At 41.9% G+C, this 22,582-nt stretch overlaps 1 protein-coding gene across 1 annotated transcript in view; it reads right to left on the bottom strand.

Moving 5' to 3' along the window:
* Positions 1 to 22,582, bottom strand: part of kif26bb (kinesin family member 26Bb) — a 36,192-nt gene that overhangs the window by 4,002 nt on the left and 9,608 nt on the right. Inside the window, exons 6-14 of the mRNA XM_049590879.1 lie at positions 17,495 to 17,704; positions 17,034 to 17,127; positions 13,681 to 13,952; positions 11,543 to 11,720; positions 11,204 to 11,342; positions 10,760 to 10,919; positions 7,440 to 10,584; positions 3,586 to 3,755; positions 532 to 682 (exon numbers count right to left, since the gene is read on the bottom strand). Coding sequence (XP_049446836.1) covers positions 532 to 682; positions 3,586 to 3,755; positions 7,440 to 10,584; positions 10,760 to 10,919; positions 11,204 to 11,342; positions 11,543 to 11,720; positions 13,681 to 13,952; positions 17,034 to 17,127; positions 17,495 to 17,704 — 4,519 coding nt within the window. The remainder of the gene's footprint in view (positions 1 to 531; positions 683 to 3,585; positions 3,756 to 7,439; positions 10,585 to 10,759; positions 10,920 to 11,203; positions 11,343 to 11,542; positions 11,721 to 13,680; positions 13,953 to 17,033; positions 17,128 to 17,494; positions 17,705 to 22,582) is intronic.

Raw genomic sequence — 22,582 nt, 5'->3', positions numbered from 1 at the left:
CATACTATAAGCCCATTATGTACTCGTTCACTGATTATAGAGCTTAAACGATTGGTTAATCAATTAGATGATCAAAGAAAAATAAATCGGCAACTATTTTGATTATCTATTAATGACTTCAGTCATTTTCAAGCAGAAATGTATTTATTTATTTATTATCTGGCTCCAGCATCTCCACTGTGTGCTCTGCTGCTTTCCTTATTTATACTGTAATCTTTGAGTTTTAGACTGTTGGTTGGAGAAAATAAGCTTTTTGGAGATGTTACCATGGGCCTATACCATGATGAATTATTGAATTCATTGATCAGATAAATCATTAGTAATTATCATTAGTTGCAGCCCGAGTTGATAGGTAGAACTTTTTTCATTCTCTTCCCAAGCTAAACTTCTGTCACCACCTCCACTAGCTTTACATTTAAAACTTATCAAGAATATAGTAAAACAGCTCTATATTGATCCACTGTGACATTCAGATCATAAAAACATTATTTTGCATGCATGTTTCTTCAAAGAAGGAAAAATTTGACTGACACTCTTGGTTCCACTTGGTGGGCTCCAGCATGAGGTTGTGTTTGGCCTTCTCTAGCTCTCTCCTCAGGTGGTTGTATTTGTCTCGGACCTCTGAGATCCTCTGCTGACGGTGCTCCAAAAACTTCAGCTTGGCACTGAAGCATGCAGGCCCCTGACAACACAAACACACACCAAGCTCACTACTTTTATTTGTGCTCATATGGCACATTTGTGAAAAGCTTGTATTTCAAAATTTTTTCTGCTACTGCTGTTCTCATTAAAAATAGCATGCGGTGTATTAGCTGCAACACAGCGTCTGGTTGAATCCTCCACACACCCTCTCTCTCGCTCGCTCTCTCACCACCACACACACACACACACACACACACACACACACATACACAGACTGTATTTTAATGGTTGGATGAACAACAGCACCTCCCCACTCTCTGTCTCCACACGCTCATAAACACCATGTTAGGGCAGGGACGACACCTCTGGGGAGTGAGACAAGACAGGTCTGTAGGCTTCTAAATAGAATTACTCTCTGATTATACTAACCATGTTACACATAAGGAGTGATGTCAAAGGTGAAGACATGCACATTTTAATGGGAGATAGAAGCAAACCTGTAAATATGAGGCATTACTTTTATAATTACAACTTGTTATATTTTAGAAATATTTCCCCCCAATCATGTCGCAAAGAAAACAATAAAGAAAAGTGTGCTCTTTCATTTAAGGTCTATTTGTTTTACTTCTAGCGCCCTTCTTTGTTCTCTGCTGCAGCACTGACCCAATTTTCCCCATGTGGTCATTAAAATTGTATCAAAGTTGCCGTTCCTGAGACGGGTGGAGGCGGGGAATATAGTCTCAGGAGGCCAGACCTCTCGTCATGGGGACATTACGTCAGCACAAGCACCACATTTTGCTTTCAAGCACATTTCAACTCCAAATGCAAGGTGAAATGCTTTAGGTGACCTCTACTTGGTCAGTTCACTGAGTGCTATTTTTCAGCAACATGCTTCATCTACTTATATATAACACACGAAACCTGGAAGCTGCTCGTGTAAGATTTTAGAGCAAAGCAATATTACCTTATTGTCCAGTAATTAAACATATAATACGTAATATTTCCACATTAAAACATCTTAACATGAACTGGATAGTGTTATTTATTTTGGTAATTTGTGTACTTGCATCATTCTAAACATTTCCAACAATGTTCACACCCAGAGAAATCTGTCATTTCAATAAAGGCCTTGGTCCATGTCATTTGGTCGCCGTCGCTTGTCAGTGGCATCATAACTTCTTTGTGCACGCATTAGAGCGCTGTCATAAATAGACTTTTTATCCATTTCCATTATTTTGAGACACATTTTTTCGATATACTTTTACATCTTGATAATTTTATACAATATAATTTATTCGGATGAAGGATTCAAGATAACAGAAATCTAGATTTTAAGTTATAAGAGAAACAAGCTGAGTGCCTTGGTCAGGTGCCCCGAGCGGTTGGGGGGTTCGGTGCCTTGCTCAAGGGCACCTCGGCAGTGCCCAGGAGGTGAACTGGCACCTCTCCAGCTACCAGTCCACGCTCCATATTTGGTCCGGAGGGGGACTCAAACAGGCGACCCTCCGGTTCCCAACCCAAGTCCCTATGGACTGAGCTACTGCCCACAAATTGCTTTATTCAGTGTTTTCACTGGTTTATAACACAGGGTTTCTTTGTTTTGAAGAGGAGGAGACCTCTGGAGATAATTTGGCTCCCGGTAAGAACATCCTAAACATCTGGAGTTTAAGTTATCAGAGAAGAAAATGGACAGACCTTGGCAGGAGGTGGGCTAGCAGCTCCTCCACAACAAGCCGAAAAGCATTGGAGAAATGCTGATTATTAAAGTGAAACTACTTTATTCAGTGTTTCTTTTGGTTTATATCACAGGGTTTCTTTGTTTTAGAGACAACAAGACCCCTGCAGAAATTTGGCTCCCAGTTAAAACATCCTGAACATCTGGATCGTAAGTTATCAGAGAAAAATGTGAGTACACATTAGCAGACGCTAAGCAAGCAGCTTCTCTGCAACAGGCTAAACAGCATTGGAGAAACATTGATTTGTGACGCAAAATTATTCAGGTTTTCTTTTCTTTTCTTTTTTTCTTTTTTCTTTTTTTTTTTTTTTTTTACAGGTTTTAATCACCTGATCCATTTGTTTTGGAGAGGAGACCTCTGTGGATAATTTGGCTCCTGGTAAAAACTTCCTGAGTGATGAACACTGAAGGAATCCTAACCAGGAGAAGCTGACTGCATTGCTTCATCGTTTGTTGTTGTTTTCATGAAGAGACCCCTAGTGGCAGAAAATTACACATTGTACGTTTAAAGTCAGTGGAAGGCACAGAACAGGAGACACCTCAGTAGAGAAATGTTTTTTTGGCGTTCACATTTTGGTCTCCCGTTCAAAACAGTACGACAAATGCGACATGGATTATGTGGACAGGAACATTTTGTTTTATTTGCTATGGTGGCAGTGCTGGTTGGGTTCCACTTACTGAATCTTATTTGAATACCTTGTCCAAAAAAATCCAATAAATATTGGCTATAGATAAATTAAACTAAATGATTCAGACTGAGTTTTCATTGTTAGCCTAATTTATGTTCTTCAACCTGAAGGTGAGATGGGCAGCAGAAAATTTTAAATGCTTATTAAGTTCACTAAGACTTTTAAGTTCATGAACTAGTTCAATTGACCTGCCATTAGTTCTCTTAGATCTCTTTATGTTAGTTGCAGGGGTCTTTAGTTCGTGTTATATTCAGAGAACAGCATTTCAAATGATTTGTGTGAAGGTTCAGTAAGAAATTTGTAAGCATCAGAACCAGCTGTCAAAAAAACCTTTAATGCAAAAAGACTTGGGCTCTTTTTCAAACCTGATGCTGATATGATAAAGAGATCTTTAGAGAGGTTGGGTGGAGATACGTTCTAGCAGTGTTGCTACTCCCACTGGTTGCCAAAAGAGGTTTATAAAGGTCATATTTTGCATCATGCCTTTCAACCTCCTCAAAATCAAAATAAACCCAGCACCTGTTTGCCAGCACCTGCTCTTTTCTGCATCCTCTGCACATTGTCGATCTCATAGACCTTGATCTCGTAGGCCTCCGGGATTCCCCGATCCACCCAGCCAGACCGCAGACCACTAGTCGAGCGTCTCAGGGACAGGGGTGTATCATGGGAAAGACGACGCTGGTGAGGACCTACAGCAGGGTGAGGCAGAGAGCGCAGTGAGATGCTGTATCTCAACTTTCTTTCTCCTCTCCTTTGTCTGAAACGTGTATACAGAGTAAAACTGTTGCCTTGTTTTGTTTTTTTAAAAGATGCTTGACCAAGCTATATTTAAGGTAGTATGGCATTTTACTTAGCTTTTAATGTTGTTAAATTTTGTCATGATCAATTGCTGATGCTGGCACATACAGAGGGCGCTGTGTGCTGCCACTCAATTTAAAACTTGTGGGTACCAAAAGAACCCATTTTCATTCAGATATCTTGAGGTGAGAGTTCTTGGGACACCTTTACAAATGGCCATGCTAGTTGTTCTGACTTGGGAGCATTATTTAGCTCCTTTCCAACAAGCTATGTGATGGAAAAGGAGCTAAATAACTGGCCAAGTGCACCACAGCCCTAAAGACAGAAATATTAAATATTAAATATTAATAAATTTTCTACCAGGGAGGCCATGGTCCCCTCTGGCCCCCGGCAAGAAATAGAGTATTTCTGAGGCCGGTGTTTGTATTGTCAGCTAACACTGTACTCTAAAAGCATCACACCTCACAGTAAGATTGAAAATATGATAAATGAAGGCTGGTGTCCCTTTATTGTCCAGGCCATGTGCTCTAATGGGGAACAGGGAAAACAGTTTGCCTGAGGGCAACTGCAGCTTGCCAGGGTGGCAGTGTTTTTCATAAAAGTCAAAACAGGAGACACAGTTTCTCTAACACTCTCTCTGGATTGACTCAGTTTGCCAGTACAGAAAAACATAATTCATGCTTTGTGTCACTGTGATCCTAGGACATTAGGGATTGTTATTTATCAGAGGGGAAGGGATGGCACAAAATGGGAGAGGCACGTCAAATAATTTTCTAAGCACTGGGGAGGGACTTGTGTTTTATAATTTGGCATATAGGGGAGAGACATACAGCTTTATATGGTTGTGTTTTGTTTTTATTTGAATCTTAAATCTTAAAACTTGCTGATGGATTTCACCAAAATTACACCATTTATCACAAACCACTCACAAGTGTGTGTGATGTGTCGTCTTTTTAAATTTTGTTGCTGCCATAGGACAGGTGGCTGTCTTGCACCCATATTCTGCATGACAGTGCTGCAATTAGCTTAAAATGAGCTGTTTGTTTTGGTGATAAGCCTCCCTACCTCATTTGCTTGTTGCAGTGACTCCAATACAAATAAATTAGGGAAGTAAAATCCCAGCCACCCCCGTCCTCTGATAAACAGCTAACAGTCCCTTAAGAATATGTTTAACTCTAATGGTAGGGAAACAGCTTTTATCAGAATGCAGAGGAGTTAATGACTTAAGGAGACACTTAAGGAAAAATTACTTGCAGACAGAATTTAATCACCCAATTAACAGTACAATATGTTTAGAGACTTTATATTCATAAACTCAGACTGCAAAAGCTTTGTCTCCTGCTTTTATTGCTCCATTAGCAGTTTTTACCACGTTAACTGTGATTTCAATAAAATGCTATTAAAAGTTTCTCATATATAATTCCATTAGAGAGTAATGTTAGTATGCACACATACATCTTTATCATTTACTGTACCAGCCAGACCCTCTTTATTTTCTGCACTTGTGCAGCCATTAGTAAGTGCTGTGGCTGCGTTCATATATTAATGATGTGACCTCTGACATAATTAGGCTTTCAATGACTGAATTCTACACATGTGTCATCTCCACTTAATGTCACATTAGTATGTTATGTGCATTCAGATTACAAGCCAAACAATATGATGGTGCAACTAGCATTCTTAAATATTGTCGATGGTTCAGAAATGGTATATTCTAGATCATGTCAAGAGAAGAAACTAAACGGCAGTTTTATGCGAAAAGTTTTACTGACCTGGACTGAAATTTTCACAGGGTTTACTATTAGAATTTTTTAAATGGCATATGATACAGCACTTTAATACGACAACTTTACTATTGCATTTAATTGGTTATGCAGATTCAACACATCAGATTATAAAAGTCTCTGCCCTCAACTGTATTCCCATACAACAATATTAAACAACTGACAAAAGTAAACAAAAACATGACGTACATTAAAATATCTACCACTTGAGAATCATACTGTACTTAAATTCATAGAAATGAGTTGCTGATTTGAAAGGACAGTTCACCCCCAAATCAAACATACATATTTTACCTCTTACCTGTAGTGCTATTTATCAGTCTAGAATGTTTTGGTGTGAGTTGCAGAGTGTTGGAGATAGGAGCCATAAAGATGTCTGCCTTCTCACCAATACAATGGAACTACATGACACGCCAAAAAATACATTTGAAAAACTCAACAGCAACATCTCTTTCCAGAAATCATGACCTGGTTACTCAAGATAATCCACAGACCTTGTTGTGAGCAGTAAATGTGGGAACTATTTTTGTTCTACCGAACTACACCACAAACTGTATCAGTGCGCAGAAGGAAGCATGCGTCTACTCCTCAACGTTAGGCTTGTGCATGTGACAGCACAAGATGTAAACATTAGTGTTGTCCTTCTCAACTGAGCTGTAATGTTAGGGGCCGTACACATGCTGCGTCTTTAGCTGGCTTGAAAACATGAGGTCGGACGCTGGGCACTACTTTTGTGCCTTTTGCAGGCAGGTTTGAGGTTGCTAAGCAGCCTTAACAGTGACCATATCATAGCTCATTTACCTCAAATCCTGAGTGCAGAGCTGATCTTCTTCCAGGCGCTGTTTATGTGTGTGGGCATATCATCCATGGCACAGATGAAACAGCTCTGACAGTTCTGCACCAAAGTGATCATCTTTTCCATATTTACCACAGACGGATATTTACGGAAGAAGGGAAAGGTATCTGTCAGCTGTGACTGGTTGTTCCTCATCACATGACATGTGGTGCACGCTGCTGGGTTCCAAAAGTTGAACTCAGTTTATCTCTGGGCACACCCATTGCTCCCAGAGAAAAATAGGTGCTCATGCCGCAATGGCATCACTCTGGGATTTGAGCGTGCCAGCCATTTCCCCTTGGGGATGAATAAAGTTATTCTTATTCTTATGTACGGCCCCTTAGCAAGCTCACTGGTGTTAGGTGAGCCTGCACATAGATGCATGCTAAAGGCCCGAACATACTCAGGCAGACCGTACGTGGAACGAACTCAGTCGCAGTCATTCGGGCTTCCATAGTCGAGTGCACTTCCATGTTGTAGTTTCCTGTAAAAATGTCAGTGAAAAATCCCCGCGATGTGAAAAATACATGCCGAGCAGTCACTGGTGCGCATAGCGGAGTTCGCGCGGTCGTAAAATCTGAGCTCTGCGCGCACAGGGCTTGCGGACGTCCGCTTTGAGTCCGCGCGGACCTCCGCAGAGTCCGTTCTGCGTACGGTCCGCCCAAGTATGTTCAGGCCTTAAAAGTGTACACTAAAATATGTATGTTTGATTTTGGGGTGAAATGTCCCTTTAAGAGAGGTGAAATATATGAATTCATCTAAAATGGTCACAGACAGTTAAGATGCTCAACATGCATGCTAGCTTTAGACTTTTTTGAGACTACACTTACAACACTAACATGTAACACCAACAACACATAATGAGCACTCGACACTTGGATGAGGTTCTGATCTTTCCAGAGTAGAAAGTCATCCGGGTCAGTTCATTAAAGTCCACTTATTCCAGGGGTTTTTACCTGTGTTGCCTCTCCTCCGGGATGATCGGCTGCTTCGAGCAACACTAAGAAGAGAGCTGCTCCTGTCGCTGCCTGTGGCTTCACTGTCCCTCACCATGCTGTCATATCCACTGCTCACCATACTGTTCCTGTTAGAGAAATTCAGGGATGTCTTCCCCATAGCTGGTGGCAAATCTCCACTCAACACACTGGTGGTGTCACTCGCATGCCCACTCAGATGATCAGGCATACGGGGAGCAGTCACCTGGCTGTATGGTGATGGAATTGTGGTCGTTTGGTCCAGTCTTCCCGAGGTGGGACTGGAGGCCCTTTCCTTAAGAAGGTCAGAGATCCGTCCGTTTATAAACCCCTGAATGGCAGATTTTGTGGATGAGCATGTGGAGCTTTGGCTCGGTGTCCGACTGATTGAATGAAAAGACCTTGGAGGGGAAGAGGACAGAAAGGATGACGTCCGCTCAAAGCTAACTGTTTTGCTGTCTGGAGAAAGACTGGCACTGCGGTTGATAGACTGTTGCAGGCTTTTGTGTGGAAGACTGAGGTTCTTGATGCTGGGGACAGACAGTCGACGGACTTTGGGGCTAGCCATCTTGAGTTTCCCCACAGCAGAAAGCTTGGAATGGTTATGCCTAGCAGACTGAGTTACAGGGTTTTCAGAGAGAAAGAAGTGATGACTCTGGTCAGACCGAGGATTCTTCCTGGGGCTCCTGCTAGATCTTGGGAAGGTACAATCCCCCTCATTATTTCCTTTATAACCTCCCTTACAAGCCCCTTCAGTACTTCCCTTGGAGCTCCCCTTAGAGCTTACTGAGGTGTTACTACCGCCTCTGTCTAGGGCTGGGAAGTCTCTAGGGATTCTACCAAGGGAATTAGTCCTCGTAGCCAGCTGCTCCAGTTTTGCACTGAAAAGCCTGCTACTGTCCTCAGTGGGTGACTTTGGCCTCCCACTCATATTGTCATGTTTCATTCTCAGATTTGAGGCCTCAAACAAAGATTCAACACCATCTCTGTGAGCACTACTAGCATGCTGTTTGTATTCAGTTCCATATTTCCGAGGAGAAGAGACATGGAGGCTGTGGTTCACTGGGGAGTGCTGTCTGCCCTGCCTCCTCTCCAGAGTAACTCTTGGGCTACACGGGGTGGATGATGTCATCCCCCTTGGGTCTCTGTGGTTCTCTGCCATGTGAACGCCATGGTAGCTGTCCTGGTGGTTGGCATTTTGCCAGCCTCGAGGCAAACTACCTGTTTTAAAGGAAGCAGAGGCGGTTTCCTGGCAACCAGGTGACACACCAATTCTCTTGGGGGCATTCCCAACACGTCTGGAACCGATTTCTCCCCCCTCTGAGCCCTTTGGAGTGTTAGTGGAATAAACATGCTCCCTGTCTCTAGGGTGGCTCTTGTCTGAATGTCTCTGTCTCTTTCCACACATTTTGTTTTCTGCAGTTTCATCACCAAAGGCTGAATCTTTCAAGACCTTTGGGTCATAAGAACTTTGGCTAAAAGGTAAGTCACATACTTTGTCAGACTTTTTGGCATGTGTCTCAGAAGCAAAAGCCCCACTTCTCTTTTCAAGAACCTTTCTGTCTTCTGGACATTTGGCATTATTCCGTCTGGGCTCAGACTCCGACTTGACTTCTATAAAAGCATTATGAGGGTTACTTTCTTTTTCTTTCATAACATTCAATTCACAATCCACATCTGCATTAATCAGCATGGGGTTTATAAAGGAAGGTAAGAACTTCTTTTCCCTTCTGAACTGATACTGGGGCTTGTCTGTGCTAGCATCTGTAGCTACATCTTGAGCTGCAGAGCTTTTGTTTGTATTAGAAGAACCTGCGCCTATAGATTCTTCGCTGACATTGCTGATTATCCTGATTGGTTGAGAGCTGGCAGGGCCTTGCACATGTGCCTGTGATTGGGCAGTGTCTCTGATACAAATAATGTTTCCACCTGTCCTCCCTTTGTCCAGTGCTCCACTGATGGTCACCTCTTCCACCATAGAGAAAACAAGTTCATCTTGACCTTTTAGGTCCAGTGGCTGTTGAACAGTTACTGTGATAGTGGCCTTCATTTCTTTAACATCCTCTGCAGGGCGATTGGGTAAGACATCTCCAAGTATAACACTGGTAGCCAAGGAGTTTGAAGAGGAGCAGGAGGAGGAAGGAGATATGGGGGAGCTCTTGCCAACTGGTGAGGTCCTTTTGTCTGGTTTGAACCAATCAGCAGCTTCAGGACACTCCTGTTTACCTGTAGGTTGAAGGGAACTGTTGATGTTCATGCCCTGAGCATCCACATCAAAGTCCTGAGAAGAGAGCTTATCCTCTGACTTAACAGTTCCTTTTTTAGGCAGATCAGATCGACAGGTCATGTTAAGACTGAGAGTTTGATTCAGTAGTTCCTCACTGGAACTGGTTCCACTGCACTCCTCACAGTCATACAGGCCTGAATCCTCTCTCTGAAAACTGTCTCCAGGGAAGGCACCATCTGTTTGCTTTTCTCCGACAGAGGTCTGACTGCAACCTAACCCCTGATTCAACAATGTCTGTTGTGCGTCTGATGTTTCAGGGTCTGTGTGTTTCCCTGTGTCTTTGTGGGGTTGTGATTTGGCTGTGACATTATTAACAGACGGGCCTTTTAAGGAAGACCTGAGCACATCCATTGTTGCCTCACTTCCATCGATACACCCCAAGCGCTCTTGAAGTTCAGCAAATGTGTCACATTTAAGACAGTCCTTCCCTGGCTTCTTGGTGTCTGCTTTCAGCATTTCAATATTCCCTTGAAGAGTTTCCTCATTTTTCTTCTCTCCTTGCAGTTGAGGGATTCTCAGAAGCTCTTGGAGTAGAGCGGTAAACTCAGGGTCATCCATGTCAGCCTTGTTAGGATGCAAAGAGGGTATGATGGGCACAAATTCAGGTTGTGTCAGTCTTGAGGTTACTTTGGACTGGACCAAGCCATCTGAGTCTATTTGGATGACTGTGTCACAGGACTGGTCACTACTGGAGCGCTCATCCAGTTCACCACGCAAACGGAAACGAGGGACATCGACATCTACTTCATCAGTCGAGTGAAATGCCCGCAAGGAAAAAGATGGTGGCCCTCTCTTCTCTTTAGTCAAACTCCTCCCACAAGGAGAACATGAAGTGGACTGCTGTTGGACGAAGATGAATTGTGGAGTTAGTTCTAGAACCATACGATCCAAAACATAAATCAATAAATAATTGGAAACAATCACACCCACTTTGTTTACAGAAAGAGCCTAAATACTGTGACATAATTTAAAGGTGCGGAATCAGTAGAAAGACGTTACAAGATATGTACGGTACCTTCGTTCTCTTCTGCGTCCTGCGGATGCGAGAAGCCAGCTGGATGGTGGATAGGGTTTCTTGAAGGCGAGCCAGTGAATCATCAACCTGAGCGACGACTGTGGTATGGCAATTTAAGTGACCCAAGGCCTCTCGAAGGAGCATAGTCAACTTACTACCCCTATGCAGAGACAGTGCAAATGTACAGACATTATTCAAAGGATGCATCAGACAATTTAATCTCCAAACACCCAAATCTTTTAATTTCAAAATTTTGATGTAGTGGGTTTTGTAGCCCAGTATAAAATGGGTTTACAGGCAAAAAATCTGACTATTTTTGGAAACCAAGTTACAAGACCAACAGCAAGAGTCAACTTCAGCCTCCTATCAAAATATTAATGCAGTTCACGTTACAGCATTGCATTCCAATATGTCTACACTAGTATCTTTGTGTGTCATTCTTACTTGCTGGGGATGGTTTTATGTCCACTTAGTAGAGACAACACAACAGGGCCCAGTTCAGAATATGGAGGTTTATTCTTGCTCATACCCCTCATACCACTACACACATCTATCATGGTCAACTTAGTGGGGCCACGTGAACCTAGGCATGGAATCAGAGAGCAGAGGAGAGTGTAAATGCAAAAGTTTAGCAACTTTTTTTCACATATGCACATAATGAATAAATATTAAACTGCATTAAATCAGTACTGAATTTAGGATTAACTGTGGAAAATGATTCAAGGGGAAACACAGAATTCACCAGGGACAAGCTGTGCTAGTAACTGAATAATTCATTACAACCTTTGCCAATGGTGCTGCTTTCTGTACGCGGGGGCTGGACGTGGAGAGTGAAGAACATTATGGAGCTGTGGGACAGGTATGTTATGAAGTCACTGTGCCGACGCGCTGCAATGGCTGCATCCAGGAGGGAAGCTGCTCGCTCAGCAGTGGGGGCCTTCACCCGGTTGTGGTTACGTAGCTGGAGAGAGGAGAGAGGATAGTTTAAAAAAATCTCATGTAGAATCTTTTCATAAACTATTTAAAGCTGGGTTAGGCAGTTTAATCTTGGATTAATTGAGTAAAAATCCCATAATAAATTTTGAGCAAATTGTAATTCAAGTTGACTGAGATAACAGTAGACTTCTGCAACTCCTCTTGGCTCTGTTTTCAGGCTTTAGAAAATCTAGCTTATAACGGGAGACTTTGGCCAATCACAGGTCATTTCAGAGAGATTGCGTTCCTACTGGCTGTTCCACAAATACAGATGTGAGTGTACGTTCTCTTCAACGAAAGCCTGATTCAATGGTGGAGAATCCTGCAGAGAAAGTTGCCATTCCAGCATTGACAACAACCACCTATATTGCAAAGCGCCCCAAAAAAGGAAGATGACATGTGAAAAACAGCCTAAAAGCAAGAAAACAAGTGTCAAGCAGCAGAGTTTGATGAGATGAGAGAAAATGTTGCTAATAGTTTAGCCTTCTGCTAACAAGAGCAAAAGACTAATGGCTTTGGCTTCAACTTCACATTTATGTTGCTAATGTTAGCTAGAGCCTCGAATCCCAGTGTTTCCTCTGCCTCACTCCCCGCAGCCGCAGACCACCTCACACGGAGGAGAGCTGGCAGCAGCTCCAGAGACCGAAAACACGCCAGCTGCTGCAGCAACCCAAATCCAGTCAGCGCAAATCCCAGCTTCAGGGGACCAGACTGTCCAAACTTGCCGCAGGATCAACAAACTTTCTGTTACTGCTGTTACACAGGTTAGACTCTACGCTGCTGTTGGCCACCAGCCCACTGTGACTCTGGGTGGTGATTTTGCACTGGCTGAATTTGAGCTGCTACAGCCACCAACCGAAGGTCTGTCTCCTGAGCTGCTGCCCGTTCTCATCCTGGGGAAGTAGTCCACAGTGATGGGGAGCAAGGCGGAGGGACCGTGGGGTAGCTAGCTAACTAATGTCTCATGTGTGGTCTGAGAGAGCAGGGAAATGAGGGGCTGAGCAAAGACATTATGTGCAAGTGTACAATGAAATTAGATTTAATTCTGAATCAATATATGTAAAACACTGGATTACTGCATGAAGTTGTGGTTATCTGGTACTGTGCTTATCTGGTGGGAGGGGCTTAGGACAGACAAGGAAGAGCTGCAGGAGGAGGGTGTATTTTCAAATTCTGCCTTTTTTTTTTTTTGCCTTTTCCAGATTTCTGCCTACCCCATCTTAAAATAAAAACATTTTCCATTTAAGAATGTTTGGGAATAAGAGCTCCATTCATACAGAAGGTTTCATGTTCCAAGTAGTCCATGAAGAAACAGAGAGAAATGCACACCTACACTGGTGAGGCACTGGCTTGCAATAGGCAAACAGCAGTGTGAGGGCGGAGACAGCTGCACAATCATAATGCAATCAGATGTAATCTTTGATTCCATCTAATAGGTCTCACACACCACCAGTATTATCTTCTCACGTACAGTGTAGACCATAAATAATCATTAAAATTTTTCCACATTACAGTATCTGTAATATCACTGACACCTCCTACTGCAAATGAATAAGCAATTAATTAGCTCTGTAAACAATGAAAATACCCAGGCACATTATGTGTTCATTTTCTGGTTCCGAGCTGTTAAAACAACTGTAAAATAACACTTGTTTGTGTTTAAGGAATTGAACCTTTGATTCACTGCCAATGAAACAGAGCCAAGAAATTGTAATTTGTCTGCAACAAAAAATATAGCCTTGGCTCTCTGGATTCCAGATCTGCCACAGTCTTTCCAAAGACTGATTAGACTGTACAGAATGACACTAATTTAATTTGGTTATAAGGGTGATTACACCAACTATTTGGGTCAGTGTATGTGCATGTGCTTCGACTGATCAACAGATATAGTGACAGAGACACAGTAGAAGCAGCAGTTCATTTAACAAGCCCCCTTTTCCTTCTACCTGTATCCCAGAGACAGGGTCTTCTTGGACTCTGACATGGGCTTTTGGGCTGTTCTGGACACTTCCTAATGAGGGCACAACCTCCCCCAGCAGATCCCTCAGCGTGTCCTCCTCTCCGCAGCAGAGCTCTATAGCAGACACTGATACAGTCAGATCGGTCCAGGTCTTCTCCCTCCGCCGCTCAATGGCACTGTACAGCCAGGAGATGGCACAGGGAACCAGTCCGAGCTTCTGGATGCTCTCGCCACTCCCCACCATGCTAGACCACGAGCCTGGGGCAGACAACAGAGCACACATATGTATGTATGCTACATACAGACACTAAGACATAAAGTATAATACATGCACACCCTTTAAACACATGGTCACCCCATCAACACAACATACACTCTGAGGAGCACAATTTTGATATGGTGTATGTTGGGGGCCCACTGTGATCAAATACTGCTCTAATATCATATACGATATCTGTCAGTGAGACAACACTTTGGTTCAGACTGACATATCTTCACAAATGCAGGAATTTCTATACAGATATTCATGGTCCTCAGAGGATTAATCCTAATGACTCTCATCCTGTAACTTTTCATCCTATACCTTCATGAAGTTGATGTTTTCTGGTTCAGAGTGAAATATCCTGACAAACATTAAATGGATGGCCATGATATTTGCTATATATATATATATATATATATATATTTGTGGTCCCCTGAGACTAAATCATGAAAACATTAATCCCTTTCTTCTTGCACCATCATCAGGTCAAAATGTCTATTTGTCTAATTATTTGTTTAATGATTCTCCACTGTACGTTGTGCTAATTAGCAAATGTGAGCATGGTAACTGTTCATGCTGATGTTAGCATTTAGCACGAAAACAAAAAACACTGTGCCTAAGTACAACCTCACACTAGCCTGGCTGTAGACTATTGCTGTTTTTTTTTGTTGTTGTTTGTTTGTTTCATTTATTCAAAGAGGCCAACTTGGGTGAGTATAATTAGCTAAAATTTTACTTTACACTGAATTGTCTGTGACTGGCTTAAAGCAATAACAGCAGATAAAGATGAAGAACCATTTCCTCCCACTGTACATAAATGAAACCAAAATATCCCTTGGTGTGTCTCAAATCACATACTTCCATTAGTATACTTCTATGTAGTACACTATGTGCACTATGTACTTATTGGCGTAGAGCGCAAATTTCGACAGGGTAGTGTTGTCTCAAACCAAACCGTTGTGTACTCACCGGAAATGATGATCGCAAATTAGCTAGTAAGCAAACTAGCATTAGCATTCACGTTATCATTCGCAGTACCAAATCATTACAGACTGCTAAATTAAACCAGTAAACATGCTGACTTATACCCAACAACAGTATAGTGGTGCTTCGTGCAAAAAACACATGTATTTGTACAACGCAGCAACGTTCACGGTCACACAGTCCTTGGCCGCCATTTCCAGTTTGAAAAGTGATGGCGACCATTGAGGGCGAGAAGTGTCCATAGTTCAAGCCTCAACTTCTTGACCGTTTTAAGTGCAACATCCGCGTACTCATAGTGCACTGCATTTTTCCATACTTCTTAGTGTGAATGCACTTATGCACTCAAAATATTAAGTGTAAGTACAGAAGTATGCAATTTGAGACACAGCACTTGATTCAGCCGCCATCTTGCACTGATGATGTCATTTGGAGCCAGAGTCTGTCTCTACGGTATAGAGTTCCCATTCAAACACCTGTCTAACCATTCACAAGAGGCGCCAGTGATCGCAGACACACCGACTGGCACACACAGCTGTCAATCATGATATCAAACCCCCTTTTTGTAGCATCAAAAAACTAATTAAAACCAAAGTTATAAAAAACAAACACCTGAACATACAGCAGTGTGATATGAACTACCTAAAGTGACAGAAACCATCTTTGGGCAAAATTTATTTGATGGGTACTTTAATTTTTTAGTTTGGCCCATGTCCCATCCACTAACGTGGAGAGGGCGGGGTTTATGACCTACACTGCAGCCAGCCAGGAAACAATCATTTGTTTTGTCTTCACTTTTGGGAAGCTGTCATGTCGTTCATCTTCACTAAACAGTCCATGACTTAAACCTAAAGCTTGTCTGTGGCAGGAAAGAAATAAGCATCTGGCAACACCATGTACTCCAAGGCCAGCCCTTGTGTCTGCAACAGTTGGAATGCCAAGGACTCTGGTGCGTTGAAAATTGGGTATGCACACATATAAATACACACACACATGCAATACTTCCATATGAACACATATTTATGAGGCAATATAGAAATGTGGATGCACATGCAGCTGATTCATAAGGTAAATCAATGTACATAATAAATGAAATGCACTAGCTAACACAAATCACAAGACACAAGATATAAATATGCACAAATAAAGATGGAGCATATTTACAGGAACACAACCAAATACACTTTTAGAATTTCTCATGGACTGGTGCCATACTGTATTTCCAAGTGCACTTTTGCCCCACATTAGTTTTGAGTTATGGGTCTGTTTTACCATATCTTGTCTTATCCAAACTCTAATTGAATGAGGATAAGAGAATTGGTTTACTCCAATTAAAGGCCAAGCTGCCTGCCATTATTCAGAGAGAATAGTATTCTGTGGGGGAGATTGATATCCTCTGGCTGCAGGCCACATGTAGTTTCTATTGGCCAACTAATTCAATCAGATTTACGGAGAGTGGCGTCATGTGAAAAAGCAGCTCCAAGGAGACCCTGTCCTTACCTTGTGTGTGTGTGTGTGTGTGTGTGCTGCCAATCTATTAAACCCCTTCACTGACGCTAAGTGCAGGGTTCCATCTCTCTAATAGCAATGTATTACAGTCCATTTTGTTTACAGTCCCCTCTGAGCTCAGTGCTTCGGCAAAATAAAATAAAATATTTGTGTCTTTTTGTGCAGTATTCTGAAACGTCTATCAGGCAAAATGAAGGCTTTTGAAAAAGCACGTGTTGTATAATTGATGAATAGGCTTTTATTTACAAAGTAACAGGTGAAAGATGAATGACTAAGACGGAGAGAGTTGAAATGGCAACACTTTTCTGTCACTACTGTGGAAAAAAAGACGACAGAAAAAGACAAATGGAACCATAGAGACGGCAAAAGAACAAGGAGCCCGGAAATGTGTATCAAAATTGGTAGGAGGACAGAGGGAGAAAATGGAGACAGGGAGTTTAAGTGATAAAGAACGAGTGAATGATAGCCGGACAGAGAAGCGGGGGGGGGTGGGGGGGGGGGTGGATGGCCCCTGAGCGCAGATAAAAGCGTCCCACTCTCATCTTAAGATTTTAACCCATGGCCTCTCACAGCGACCGATTACTCACCCACATCAGCACATCCCAAACCCAGAACACATCCATCGCTGCCGCTGAGCACACAGCGGATGACATCAGCCAAGACGCCCGCACACACCTCGGCCTGGTCAGGGAGAACAAAGGACAGTGAGCATCTTATGATTCATGTCTGCACTGGAATAGTACATTCAATGAAATGAAAGATACATACTGATTCTACAGATTCCCTTGGGCACAAATACTGTAAGGAGAGCTTGGAGAAGGTTGAATATAATTGATGGACTGTGTAATTGTGGTGGCTATCCAGGCCCTATCAGCTTTCAGGTCATCAGACATACAGAGCAAACTAACCGTGGTGGAGATATTTGCATTAAATACTTGAAAAAAAAACAGAATATGCCATACTCTGTCAAAGTAACTGTCAATGTAAATCAATATTAAGCAAGCACAAATGGAAATTCCGAATCAGTAATCAGCATGAAGAAACAAACCTGGCTTGACTCTTGAGGATAGGCAGCGTCAAAGTTGAAGGTCTTGGGAAGATTTTTGCCATCCCTGCCTAGTGTCATTGTAGCGTGTGATTGGCTTTTGCTCACTGGTTCCATTATGGTGAGTCTTTTTTTGGACGGGTCGATGTGAAGAACAGGTGGTTGGCCTTGGCCCTCTGACAGCGTTGGACTTACTCTCAGCACGACTTTGACCTGTACACCAAGGGGGGTGAATCACATGTTGAAAATTACATTATGTTATGAACTGTTGAATACCCACTGAAATTTCAACTTGATGGGTAAACATACTGTAGAGGAATGGCTCTTGACAACTGATTGCTCCATGGATGAGGATGTTTCTTTGTAGGCAGACGTGGAAGTTAGCATAGCTCTGGTTCCCTTGACGAAACACCTATACACCTTATTTTACCACTGGATTTCGGATTATTGAAAAAAATAAGCTCTGTAGTAAACAAACATCTATGATACGTGTTTTGTTCAGCAAGATAATCTTCACAAATGAACACCACTTTTATGATTTTTGAAGCCTAAATGCAATTGCCAGAGGTAAAAAGCTAACATTAAGCTATAAACATAAAAAAACATCACAGTCGCATGACTTAACAGCGCCCCCACAACATGGCTGTGAAGCTGCATTTGGCATGATGATGCTGTGTAGTCTCATTTAGCCGCTTGGATTATGTACAGACGTATTTTATGTCATAAAACAAAACATGTATTGAAGAGGCTTTCGCACACCAGGATAATCAGCTTCTGTCATCAAGTGCTTTGGCATCTTTGATCCATTTTTCACATGCCCCAACTCTTCAAAGCATTCTGACACTGAAATGGCATTTTTTCAGACACACGAATCAGGAGAAAATTTATTTTGTTCAAGACGTCTCTGTTTTAGCAACACACTCTTCAAGAGTCCTGGCAACAACTAACGTAATCTTACACTCGGTTGATATCAGGCATTAAGCTAGGAGATAAAAATGAGCAGCAAATTAAGGAGCGAACATTAAATTTGTACAGTGTATAGTATAGTCTTGTATTGTGTCTGATTTCATCCATCCACACGACGTTTGCTACACTTCCAAACAAGGTGGGGAGGATGTGGGACAGGCGACCACGCCCACTTAGGAGACCAACAGTTTCATACCATTGGTGCAGCTTGTAGTGGGGTACACTGTTACGGGGCATCTTTGGTCAAATTAAAATGCCAATGCTGTAAGAACCACAAACCAAATGAAAATGTGTTTGTTTATGTAATTTACATGAACCACCTTTTTAACGCCACGGTATGTAGCTAATAATAGCACAAATATAAATAACAATAAGTTGACACTGTCCAGTCTAACTATATTATCCTGCCACTAGCTTACTACTAGCATACTAGTGCACTCAGCTTAAGCTAAGTTAGCTCGTGAGCAGCTAGCCTACAGGCTGAAAGATTTAATGCCTTTTACAAGGACTTTGCACTTTCTCCTGTGTACAAACTGTATACATACATACAGGGAAGGGCTTACCATTTCAGACTACTCTGAGACACCTTCAGAAGAAAATTCCATTATTTATTTAATACAAGGAGCGAGTCCTTGCTCTGCTTTTACAGAGCAACATGTAGCTATGTAAGTGATTTCAGAAGAAGCCTGTTATCTTCAGCTAAGAATGTGACTGGCATGCATGTAACTTTAACTTCCGAAAAAGAATACCAGCAGCAAACTTATGAAAAAGGAATGTGTTTCAAAACAGCAAGGTTCAAAAATATCCTCATATCAAATTCAGTGAGTTTTAGCCATCATGGAGTCTTTGCATCCCCAGATCCCAGAAACACGGAGTGAAAAAACTCTAGAACATATATACAGACTGTATAATGCCACAGCATCTTCAAACCATCTGTTATGTTGTCAGTTCTTTTTATACATTGCTTTTAAAAAGTTTCTGTTTACCAAAACAGGGGTTTTTACCTCAGAAACCTGGCATCAAATGTAGCTGTGAGAGAGGGAAGTAATAGACTTCAGCTCTGAGCCCCTGCTGCTCAGCCATGGGAGGCTAAGATACTATTTTATGCAACACAGGTTGCAAAAAACCTTGTCTGGAAAAGGGAAGCCTTGGCAGAACAAAGTAGTAACTGTCAGAAAGGATTAGGTTTGAGCATTGAAATGGCAAGCTAAAGATGGTGTACTTTGCTGTTGTATATGTTTCCAACTGACATCACTGAAATATGTAACCTTTAACACATCTGTCTGTCTGTCTCTTCTTTAGCTTCATAGCCATCAACTGATTTGAATAAATACAAAAATGAGCTGTGCGCTGCTTAACCTTAAATTGAGATTGAAGACATGTTTTATTTCGGCTGCATGAGACAGCCAGTTGATCCAGTTAGTGTAAAAACCACACATGCACTTACATGGCTATGCATACCTCCTGCTATATTTCCACATGTCATGACATTAATTCCTTAATGCAGTTCTCTACCGGAAGCCTTCGGATTTAGAGGCTTCAAGGTCTTAAATTAAGTTAGATCCTGACTCTGACAGACATTTAACAAGGCTCATGGGTCTTAGTCTGCAGGAAGACACGGCAACATTCACCTCAGAAAAGACAATAAGCTCTATTAAGGTTTATAAACCAATTATGAAATGATTCTTAATCAGGATTCAGGTCTGCAAGATTGCAAATAGGCCAGTGCACCATGACACCCAGTCAAATGCATTTCTCTTGAGATTGTCCAGAACTGCATTACACAGCAATGACATCATCATCGCTGACAATTTGAATATCTGAAAGCCATATTCCATCTGCCTCGTAAGTTCCCAGTGTCTGTGAGGGTTTTTTTTTCCTCCCCCTTAATCATAATTTTAAAACCGTATGCAAGAAGCGGCTCCCTAACCCTATTGAACATGTGTCAAACTCTATTTATGAGGTTTAAATTATTCAAGAGACCCATTTACAAGCGGAGAAAATCTTCCTCCGCTCTCACACACATGTATATTCTCGCACGCAGAGGCACACAGAGCTGAGTGCTCGGGCAGGTGTGGCTGGCGGTGGGGTCTATCTGAGCCCTTATCTGTAACTCTAGACTAAACCCAAGAGTCCATCTATCTGAGACAAGGGGAGGGCAGGCAGCCATATTGATCTCCCCAGATTCTCCCAGAGGAGGCAAGTGGAGGGGAGGGGAGGAACAAGATGGAGACATTAGCACCACATTACAGTGTATCATGAAGAAGGCGCGATATAGGATCTCCTCCAAATTGACTGTGATCTCTTTACTCTGCAACAGGGGTGATAAAGACACTTCCAAGGTGGTGGTTATGGGCAAGGATGGCAGTACTTTCAAAGATGCACCATCAATCCACACCTAGACAGTGCCATTGTCTTCTGGCACTTCATACACACTTGTCTCAGAAGATACTTAAAAGTAATATGGGTTTTTTTGTATATGTTGTATATTTTCTTTTTGAATAAATACCAGGATATGGACTGCATGTGTATGCTTTAAAGCATACAGTGGATAATGCATGTCGTATATCTCTTTAACACACGTATTAAAGCAGAAAACAGGTTGTGTGCCTCTTCCATTATTGAGCATGTGGTATGGTTTTTTCTCTTGTAACTGCCCTGTGCTGATGTATGTGATGTGCTGGAAAGAGCCGCACAGAGTCAAGAGTTCAAATGTGTTGAACTCTGAACCCTAGCTGTACTGATCTTCCTGAGTGCAGCTAATGGATGAAGGCTATTGCTTGTGTTGTGATTAAAGATGGAGGATAAATGAACATGCTCTGTTTTTGAACATAACTATATGATAATAAACATAATTTATTACTGTCATTAATTCAAATTTAAAGTTTGGTGCCTTTAGTTTAAGCTGTCAGGTTTGGTAGAACTAGAATTACCACCTTAATTTATCCTTTTAGACATCTGTGTGAAAGTTTGCCAAAGTAAGCAATTGAATTCTCGAGTTATGGCCAAAAACATATTTTGTGAGGTCACACTGACCTTTGACCTTCAATCATCAATTTATGATCAGTTCATTTTTGAGTCCAAGTGAACGTTTTAGTCAAATTTTAGCATATTCCCTCAAGGTGTTGAGACAAACTCAGTCACAGTAACCTTGACTTCTCAGAACCAAATTATAATCAGTTCATTGTTTAGTCTGAGTGGATGTTTGTGCCAAGTTTTAGGAAATTCCCTTAATGCATTCTTGAGATATTGCATTTACAAGAATGAGATGGACGAGGTCACAGTGACCTTGACCTCTGACCCATGACCACCAAATTCTAATCAATTCATTGTTGAGGCCAAGTGAACGTTTGTGCCAAATTTGAAGGAATTCCCAACAGGTGATATCTCATTCACGAGAATGAGATGGACACAAGGTCACAGTGGCCTTGACCTTGACCTATGACCACCAAAATCTAAAACCAATCATGATCTGTTGTGTACAGACTATAATGTTAACGTAGCTACGACAGTAGCTACATTACTACAACTATGACTGAAACAATGTTTGTATGCCTCCACACCTGCGATAGCCGTAGTCAGAGGCATTGTGTTTTTGGGTTGTCGGTCTATCCGTCCATCCATCCATCCATCCATCCATCCATCTATACGTTTAACCGTACATCCGTCAATTTTTTTGTCTCTAGAGCTCATTTTCTCATTCATGACAACTGCACAGGTGCTGAATTTTCATATAAATCACCTGTTTACATTTTATTAAGGCTTAAAGTTGTGCATGTTAAGGGTGTGGCAGGCTGTTTGTGCATAGTGTCCTCGGGATCTTGGTCAGATCTACCCCGAACTCCTCCTTAGCTCCACCTTCTTATCCAAATATGGTCACTTGTGGCTCAAAAAAAGAAAAAACAAGATGGCGACGGCCAAAATGCCTCTCAAGACTTAAAAATGGGACTAAACAAACCACTGGGTGACATTACAGTAGCTACATCCATTACTTTTTTTTTTTTCTCTACCTGTCTGCATTGGTCTTCGTAGCTTAGCGCCACAAAAGGGTGTAAGCTTCTTATGAAGATTGATGCACTGTTAATCTTGCAGTCAAGTATTTTATACCCATACTGTGCGTAGTTG

This window comes from Epinephelus fuscoguttatus, linkage group LG11 (genome assembly GCF_011397635.1).
Source record: "Epinephelus fuscoguttatus linkage group LG11, E.fuscoguttatus.final_Chr_v1".
NCBI lineage: Eukaryota > Metazoa > Chordata > Actinopteri > Perciformes > Serranidae > Epinephelus > Epinephelus fuscoguttatus.
This window is presented reverse-complemented; position numbering and strand designations above follow the sequence as displayed.